The sequence below is a fragment of the Oncorhynchus nerka genome, linkage group LG10, assembly GCF_034236695.1.
Source record: "Oncorhynchus nerka isolate Pitt River linkage group LG10, Oner_Uvic_2.0, whole genome shotgun sequence".
NCBI classification, from domain to species: Eukaryota; Metazoa; Chordata; class Actinopteri; order Salmoniformes; family Salmonidae; genus Oncorhynchus; species Oncorhynchus nerka.
The window spans coordinates 72,473,440-72,483,210 of NC_088405.1; the positions used below are offsets into that span (position 1 = coordinate 72,473,440).

Genomic DNA, 9,771 nt, shown 5'->3' on the forward strand with positions numbered 1-9,771 from the left:
AGACCTAAAACAACAACATAGCATGGTAGCAACATGGCAGCAGCACAACATAGTAGCAGCGCAAAACACGGTACAAGCCTTATTGGGCACAGACAACAGCACGAAGGGCAAGAAGGTAGAGACAACAGTACATAACGCAATGCAGCCTCAACTGTCAGTAAGACTGTCCATGATTGAGTTTTGAATAAAGAGTTTGAGATAAAACTGTTCCAGTCGCTAGCTGCAGCGAACTGAAAAGACGAGCGACCCAGGGATGTGTGTGCTTTGGGGACCTTTAACAGATATGCTGAGGCAGTGAAGAAAATAGAGGAAGATGGGTCTAGGGGGAGGGCACCTGAGAGGAGTGGTGTGAGTAGTAGATCTTTACCAGTAGAGGGATTTTTTTTGTATTTACCTTTATTTAACCAGGTAGGCCAATTGAGAACAAGTTCTCATTTACAACTGCGACCTGGCCAAGATAAAGCAAAGCAGTGCGACAAAAACAACAGAGTTACACATAAACAAATGTACAGTCAATAACAGAATAGAAAAAAATCTATGTACAGTGTGTGCAAATGTGAAGAGTAGGGAGGTAAGGCAATAAATAGGCCATAGAAGCGAAATAATTACAATTTAGCATTAACACTGGAGTGATAGGTGTGCAGATGATGATGTGCAAATAGAGATACTGGGGTGCAAAAGAGCAAGAGGATAAGTAGCAATATGGGGATGAGGTAGTTGGGTGTGCTATTTACAGATAGGCTGTGTACAGGTACGGTGATCGGTAAGCTGCTCTGACAGCTGATGCTTAAAGTTAGAGAGGGAGATATAAGATTACAGCTAAGGTGATTTTTGCAATTAGTTCCAGTCATTGGCAGCAGAGAACTGGAAGGAAAGGCAGCCAAAGTAAGTGTTGGCTCTGGGGATGACCAGTGAAATATACCTGCTGGAGCGTGTGCTACGGGTGGGTGTTGCTATGGTGACCAGTGAGCTAAGGCAGGGCTTTACCTAGGAAAGACTTATAGATGACCTGGAGCCAGTGGGTTTGGCGACTAATATGTAGTGAGGGCCAGCCAACGAGAGCATACAGGTCGCAGTGGTGGGTGGTATATGGGGCTTTGGTGACAAAACAGATGGCACTGTGACATCCAGTGTCCTGAGTAGAGTGTTGGAGGCTATTCTGACTAACTGATAGTCAGTTTTACGGGGGTATGTTTTGCAGCATGAGTGAAGGAGGCTTTGTTTGCGATATAGGAAGCCAAATCCAGATTTAATTTTGGATTGGAGATGCTTAATGTGAGTCTGGAAGGAGAGTTTACAGTCTAACCAGACACCTAGGTATTTTTAGTTGTCCACATATTCTAAGTCAGAACCGTCCAGAGTAGTGATGCTAGTCAGGCAGGCAGGTTGCAGGCAGCAATCGGTTGAAGAGCATGCGCTTAGTTTTACTAGCAAGTATAAGCAGTTGGAGGCCACGGAATGAGTATTGTATTGAAGCTTGTTTGAAGGTTTGTTAGCATAGTGTCCAAAGAAGGGCCAGATGTATACAGAATGGTGTCGTCTGCGTAGAGGTGGATCAGAGAATCACCAGCTGCAAGAGCGACATCATTGATATACAGTGGGGCAAAAAAGTATTTAGTCAGCCACCAATGGTGCAAGTTCTCCCACTTAAAAAGATGAGAGGCCTGTAATTTTCATCATAGGTACACTTCAACTATGACAGAAAAAATGAGAAAAAAAATCCAGAAAATCACATTGTAGGATTTTTAATTTATTTATTTGCAAATTATGGTGGAAAATAAGTATTTGGTCAATAACAAAAGTTTATCTCAATACTTTGTTATATACCCTTTGTTGGCAATGACAGAGGTCAAACATTTTCTGTATGTCTTCACAAGGTTTTCACACACTGTTGCTGGTACTTTGGCCTATTCCTCCATGCAGATCTCCTCTAAAGCAGTAATGTTTTGGGGCTGTTGCTGGGCAATACGGACTTTCAACTCCCTCCAAAGATTTTCTATGGGGTTGAGATCTGGAGACTGGCTAGGCCACTCCAGGACCTTGAAATGCTTCTTACGAAGCCACTCCTTCGTTGCCCGGGCGGTGTGTTTGGGATCATTGTCATGCTGAAAGACCCAGCCACGTTTCATCTTCAATGCCCTTGCTGATGGAAGGAGGTTTTCACTCAAAATCTCACGAAACATGGCCCCATTCATTCCTTCCTTTACACGGATCAGTCGTTCTGGTCCCTTTGCAGAAAACAGCCCCAAAGCATGATGTTTCCACCCCCATGCTTCACAGTAGGTATTGTGTTCTTTAGATGCAACTCAGCATTCTTTGTCCTCCAAACACGACGAGTTGAGTTTTTTTATTTTGGTTTCATCTGACCATATGACATTCTCTCAAACTTCTTCTGGATCATCCAAATGCTCTCTAGCAAACTTCAGACGGGCCTGGACATGTACTGGCTTAAGCAGGGGGACACGTCTGGCACTGCAGGATTTGAGTCCCTGGCGGCGTAGTGTGTTACTGATTGTAGGCTTTGTTACTTTGGTCCCAGCTCTCTGCAGGTCATTCACTAGGTCCCCCCGTGAGGTTCTGGGATTTTTGCTCACCGTTCTTGTGATCATTTTGACCCCACGGGGTGAGATCTTGCGTGGAGCCCCAGATCGAGGGAGATTATCAGTGGTCTTGTATGTCTTCCATTTCCTAATAACAAGTTCAAACAGGTGCCATTAATACAGGTAACGAGTGGAGGACAGAGGAGCCTCTTATTAAAGAAGAAGTTACAGGTCTGTGAGAGCCAGAAATCTTGCTTGTTTGTAGGTGACGAAATACTTATTTTCCACCATAATTTGCAAATAAATTCATTAAAAATCCTACAATGTGATTTTCTGGATTTTTTTTTCTCGTTTTGTCTGTCATAGTTGAAGTGTACCTATGATGAAAATTACAGGCCTCTCTCATCTTTTTAAGTGGGAGAACTTGCACAATTGGTGGCTGACTAAATACTTTTTTGCCCCACTGTAGGTCTATAACAGTTAAGGTCTAGAGTGTCTCCCCCTTTGAAAAGGGGGATGACCACGTCAGCTTTCCAATCTTTGGGGATCTCAGACGATGCGAAAGAGAGGTTGAATAGGCTAGTAAAAGGGATTGCAACAATTTGGGCAGATAATTTTAGAAAGAGAGGGTTCAGATTGTCTAGTCCAGCTGATTTGTAGGGATCCAGATTTTACAGCTCTTTCAGAACATCAGCTGTCTGGATTTGGGTGAAGGAGAAGCGGGGAGTGGGGGCTTGGGCAAGTTGCTGCAGGGGGTGCTGAGATGTTGGCCAGGGTAGCCGGGTGGAAAGCATGGCCAGCCGTAGAAAAATGCTTATTGAAATGATCGATTGTCGTAGATTTATTGGTGGTGACAGTGTTTCCTATCCTCAGTGCAGTGGGCAGCTGGGAGGAGGTGCTCTTATTCTCCATGGACTTTACCGTGTCCCAAAACTTTTTGGAATTAGTGCTACAGAATGCACATTTCTGTTTGAAAAAGTCAGCCTTAGCTTTCCTAACTGACTGAGTATATTGGTTCCTGACTTCCCTGAAAAGTTGCATATCGCGGGGGCTATTCGATGCTAATGCAGTACGCCACAGGATGTTTTTGTGCTGGTCAAAGGCAGTCAAGTCTGGGGTGAACCAAGGGCTATATCTGTTCTTAGTTCTATATTTTCTGAATGGGGAATGCTTACTTAAGATGGTGAGGAAAGCACTTTTAAAGAGCAACCAGGCATCCTCTACTGACGGGATGAGGTCAATATCCTTCCAGGATACCCAGACCAGGTCGATTAGAAAGGCCTGCTCGCTGAAGTGTTTTAGGGAGCGTTTGACAGTGTTGAGGGGTGGTCGTTTGACCACGGACCCATTACGCACGCAGGCAATGAGGCAGTGATCGCTGAGATCCTGGATGAAGACAGCAGAGGTATATTTACAGGGCAAGTTGGTCAGGATGATATCTAAGAGGGTACTCATGGTTACGTATTTAGGGTTGTACCTGTTAGGTTCCTTGATAATTTCTGTGAGATTGAGAGTTTAGATTGTAGGACGGGGTGTAGGACGGGGTGTTAAGCATGTTCCAGTTTAGGTCAACTAACAGTACAAACTCTGAAGATAGATGTGGGGCAATTAATTCACACATGGTGTCCGGGGCACAGCTGGGGGCTGAATGGGGTCTATAACAAGCGGCAACTGTGAGAGACTTGTTTCTGGAAAGGTGGATTTTTAAAAGTAGAAGCTCAAATTGTTTGGGCACAAATCTGGATAGTATGACAGAACTCTGCAGGCACTCTCTGCAGTAGATTGCAACTACGCCCCCTTTGGCAGTTCTATCTTGTCAGAAAATGTAATAGTTAGGGATGGACATTTTTTGGTGGCCTTCCTAAGCCAGGATTCAGGCATGGCTAGGACATCCGGGTTGGCAGAGTGTGCTAAAGTAGTGAATGCATGAAACCAAGGCTTTTATGGTTACAGAAGTCAACAAATGAGAGCGCCTGGGGAATAGGAGTAGTGCTTGGGGCTGCAGGGCCTGAGCAGGGCTGGAGGCTCTACAGTGAAATAAGACAATAATCACTAACCAAAACAGCAATAGGGATAGGCCAACAAGTGATATATGTTTCAGTAAGATTGGATTTTTTGCATTTATAGCAATGGTTATCAACTGTACTAAAGGGATGGAACGTAAGTCATAGACAATGTAGGTTGTGGTGGCAGCTGCAGAGAGGTATTTGTGTGTGCGAGACTAGACATCAGAAGAGTGACAGGGTGTGTTAAGTGGCGGTGTCCCATCATTTCAGGTTGTTGGCCTGAGGTAGGACTAAATAGATTTAAATAGTGGAGTAGTGGGTGAGTGTAGTGTTAGATGGTATGGTATTTGTTAAAAGAATGTTTCAAGCAAAGTATAAGTGAGTTGTACTCCAGTCTACTAGGTAAGGCAACATTTAAAGGATGCCAACCTCCGTTAAACCTCATCGAAGAAGCCTTCTAACCACAGCTTTCAGCCATTAGCTCTGCCCACGGCTGGCTCATGTGAACTACAATCCCGATACTGTGTTTTAACATTTAGAAGCATCAATGATTGCTTGCGATACGGCTTTCAAAAGATATGTCCCTCATTTTTCATTCGTTATGAAGAATCGTTCAAATAAAAAATATACTTGCTGTAGCAGTTTTTCACAGATCCACACAGCTATGGATGCCTCCATCCGATGGAACTACACTTCTGCTACACTTCCCGAGTTACACACACAGGTGTTCGGCGCATGCTAAATAGCTAAATAGCACAGGTGGTCGCCTCTGATCTTCCGTCTGTTTCCATAAACAAGAGCTGTAATACGAAGAAATTACCTTGTGGGAACCCTAACCTTATCAAGTGGTGTATAAATGTAACCTTTTTTTCTCACTGATATGAAAGAAGGTCAATTTGCTTCCAAAACTGTACCGCAAGCGATGCGTGTTAATGTAAAAATTGAAAGTAGGGGTTCTTAACAAAACTCACCCATGGAGAAGACGCCTTCGTCCAATGACTTATGTGTAATGTAATGGAACTGAGAGGCATGATCAAGTGCTAGTGAAAGGGCTGGAAAGATAGCTAGATGGTCAAGTTTAATGTCCTCCTTTGACAGCCAACACATACACTCATACAATGCAGTAACTTGCAATATTAGTTAAGTCTAGTGAATAGGACACTCTAGCTCTGGCAGAAACTGAATATTACGTTGTCCATGTCATAAGCCGTGAGTCGTCTATTAACTACCCAACACTGGGTGCATGCCCACTTTATAACATTCCCAAACTAACTGGGCAATGAGAACCACACATTAATAACATGCGTGCAGAATCGCATTAGCGGAAACGAAGACTGTTCTCAAGGCAGGCCTGGTTATAGCTAGATATGTTCGAGTCACGTCAGGGACAATTTTGGCTAACTCTTTTCCTAACCTGTTATACGAAAAGTCACTTCTGATAGTCAAAACTGGCAGACCTGTGCGAAGAGCAAAGTGAGTATCCCACTAATGCAATAGCCAATCACTACAATACATAGATTTCAATGGTCTGATTTATTTTACAAAATACACTCAAATACACACTCCTAGCAAGAAATGCAGTACATTGTGTCACCGTGTTATAACATAGTTATAAGAACTGTGAATTTACAGTTAAATGAATCAAACAATCCAACTGTATTCGTGCAATGCTTAGCCAAAGCATGTCAAAATAGTGTGCATAGAGGCTGCTTTCAGTCAACAACGAGTCACATTGTAATGTGGGTGGTGCAGGACATAGGATTGAAAAAAAATGAAACAGTGATGATTGCAGTCTTTCTATATCGGTGTACCCTCAAAGCTCAGAGCTATGTCAAGCAGTTGGGAGCCCATGTTTTGCTGCTCTCCCCCAGACATGAACTCAGCAGACAGCTCCCTGTAGGTACTGCACACCCTGCGCTCATGGATGTCATGTCTATGGATGGCATGTTTCCATCTGTGACGTGCTTCGCTGTATACCACCACAAGGGATCTGCAGGGAAGGTGCACAGACACTCGGACCCCCCCCGGTCCTAGTTCTGTCAGGCCCTCCTCCAGGGACATTGTGAGAGTGGTGTCTGAGAGCAGGTTGACGGTGACCAGACGCTCCCCCCACAGCCAGCTGTCATCCAGGTGGGGATCAATAGCAGACCCACGCTGGGGGTGGTAATCCAGGTTGCACTGCTCCACTGGTTGAAACCCGGCTAGGACCGGCTCCTGGGACATCCGTAGCACCAGTTTACGGCTGATTGGAGGCAGGCCGCAGAAGCCACCAAGACGCAATTTGTGTTTTTTGAAGTTCACTTTCGGCCCAAAGTCCTGTAAAGACATTTTAAAAAGTGGGTTATTCTTTCTCGTTAGGAGTGAATGGTTGCTATCATGGGTACCTCCCATGATAGAAGAATGAACTACTGGCCATTGTCAGAGGTGATTCTGCAACTCATGCTGCCAGCCCCTATTCACTTGCCAAAATTGCGTCATCTTGCAGCAAACGTTAGAAGATGACAACAACAAACCTGTTTCCGTCGACCAGACTGTGACTCTCTCCAGGCGTTGAGGTCCATATCGGTTATCAACTCATTCTCCTCCTCTTCTGATATGAAGTTATTCCATAAAAAGATTCCAGGGAAGGGAAAAGACAGCTGCTGCCCACCATAATTGCGCACAGCTCGTCTCAGCAATGGGTCGTACATAAAATCGTGTCGTATCTAAAGAAAGTCAACAAATCTGTTTAAGGGATCTCATGAAGTCAGTGCTGTAATAAGTGCTTTCCAGACACATCATACAGCTAAACAGTAATACGTAATATTACTGTAGTTTAGCTATAATATGATGTATTTGTTGACAGTGCTCAGACAGGGGGGCTGGCTAACGGCGTTTGCTTCAGAGCGCTGTGTCTAGCAACCGAACAGGATCTTATTTATATGATCTATTTTTCAGTTAACACAGACTTACCGGTTGACCATTCTCCGATAATAGTCCATTTCCATTCACGCTCTCACACAATAAACACGTTCGAATCCCCTTACAACCACAATTAGCATGGTGAATTTCCGTCGCCATGAGTAGATTACGTGTCCCACCATAACAGGACGTAGCAAAAACATCAAATGAGTTAAGTTCCGCATTGAACAAGGCAAAATGCATCAAATACAGTAGAATCATTCAAACCCAACAGTAGAATAAATCAAATTTTTATTTGCTCTTTTCACATTAGTGTCTCATGTTGTAGTCACTGATGCTTGCAATAGAGGCTTTGTAAGAATGTAAAAGGTATGAAGAAAAATTACAATAATGATTTATTTAAAAACAAAAACAAACCTTACAGTACATAACAAACCATTATTCTCAGACAATTTAGGGCCAAATATGGAGCATGTTGGGCATTGCAAAACTAAAACATTTAACAGCAATGAATATGATGCAAAATATTTCCATTAAATAAAGTTTTAAACCATGCTTGCCAACTTTCAGCTGGTTAGAACTACAGTACAGAATTGGATTCGAATGAGTTTAACAACATGTGCTTCTGTTTTGAATATACCAAACCACCGTATGAGCTCAGAATTTCAGTTTTAAATCACACGTTTCCTTATAATGTTTCTGTGTTAGAAAAATACAATTATTTGACCGATACAATTACATCCATTCCTGCATATATGTTATCATGGTCTAGAATGAAAACTCCATTCAGTACTTAGATAAAGGGACCATGCTGTACCTTGTCTAAAATACAGTCATTTTAAAGAATCCTAGTCAAATGAAAAGTGGAACAGTTCATGATATTGAGAACTCTTCAAAGTGACATCCTCTTTCTCAACATTATGCACCAATCCTCATTCAATTCCTTCTTGCTTGTGCTTATCCTAAAACAACCTGAAACCTGAAACAAAGTTTAAAGAGATATCATGCATTTATTTGTTACACATTCAGCTAATCTATCTGTGTCTATTGTCATATAGTCATTTAACTTTTGTTTTTATATTATATCTCTTGGTTAAAAAAATAGTTTTGAAGATGAGTGTTTCAGGTATATTGCTAGTTATTGCAAGTGAAGATTGATGGAACGTAGATGGTGCTTACATACATTTTTGTCAAAAATGATCATTTTCCACAACCCATTCTAGTATAGAGAATGATAAATATAATGTTATTATACATTGACAGTCAGCTACACTAGAACTGTTCCACGAAATACACAGACAAACCCTTGTCAATCCAATATTGAGAGATATTATGAAATGTGTTGACGGTATCTCATGTCCTCACCCTAAATCTCTCCTCCAACGAGGACAGCTCACTGATGAGGTCAGTGATGGCATTAGTGAAAGCCTCCTGAGGACTGTAGTCTGAACACGGATCACAATCTTGTGCTCCAGAGGATGAGGGACCTTATAGCCAGCAAAGAGCACCTGGGGGTCCTTCAGAGGTTGTCTGCAAAAACAAGAAAATTAAGTTATGAAGAGTTTTACAATGATATTTTAATGCACTAAAAATCTAAATGAAATTAAATAGTTGAACTCACTGTCTGTGTCACGCCCTGACCTTAGAGATCCTTTAAATTCTCTATAGGGTGGGAAATCTATGTTTATATTTCTTTGTTGGCCGAGTATGGTTCCCAATCAGAGGCAGCCCTTTTTCCCACCTTCAGTTGTGGGATTTTGTCTTTGGTTGTTGCATGTGTTTGCACTCCTAGCTTTACGTTCGTTGAGTTGTTTATTGTTTTTTGGTGGAACATTTATAATTAAAAGAAAATGTACGCCTACCACGCTGCACCTTGGTCTTCATTTAACGACGGACACAACAGTCTGATGATGTTGCCAAGTGTGTGATCCTCTTTGTTCAATGTGAAGAGGCAGGCGTTAGGGACTTTTGTGTCCTTGATGATTGTGATTCTAGAAACAAAAACATTCTAAGTAAGAGTATTTCACTTACAGATTCATATTCAGTGGCAATGGCAGGTACACAATCACAGTAGTTACCTAGCTAGTAGCTGAGAATTCTCAACTCCACGATACTCAATGGAGTTGAATGGTGATGAGTGTTGGCAGAGTGTACCTCTGACTACACCGTGTCAGTATCAGTTGATACTTGTTAAAATGTCCATTCTTTAATGCGTGTCCTGTACAGTGCGTTCAGAAAATATGCATACACCTTGATTCCACATGTTGGTGTTACAGCCTGAATTCGAAATTGATTAAATGTATATTTTTTCTGACCCATCTACA

The 9,771-nt window shown here is 42.4% G+C and overlaps 1 protein-coding gene across 1 annotated transcript; it reads right to left on the bottom strand.

Moving 5' to 3' along the window:
* Nucleotides 1–6,060: 6,060 nt before the first annotated feature.
* On the bottom strand, nt 6,061–7,640 carry alkbh4 (alkB homolog 4, lysine demthylase). Its single transcript, XM_029672068.1, has 3 exons — nt 7,499–7,640; nt 7,060–7,251; nt 6,061–6,862 (listed from the first exon to the last, which is right to left on the bottom strand). Exons 1-3 carry the CDS (start codon nt 7,604–7,606, stop codon nt 6,344–6,346), a joined length of 819 nt encoding a protein of 272 aa, XP_029527928.1. The 5' UTR covers nt 7,607–7,640; the 3' UTR covers nt 6,061–6,343.
* Between the last annotated feature and the right edge of the window lie 2,131 nt (nt 7,641–9,771).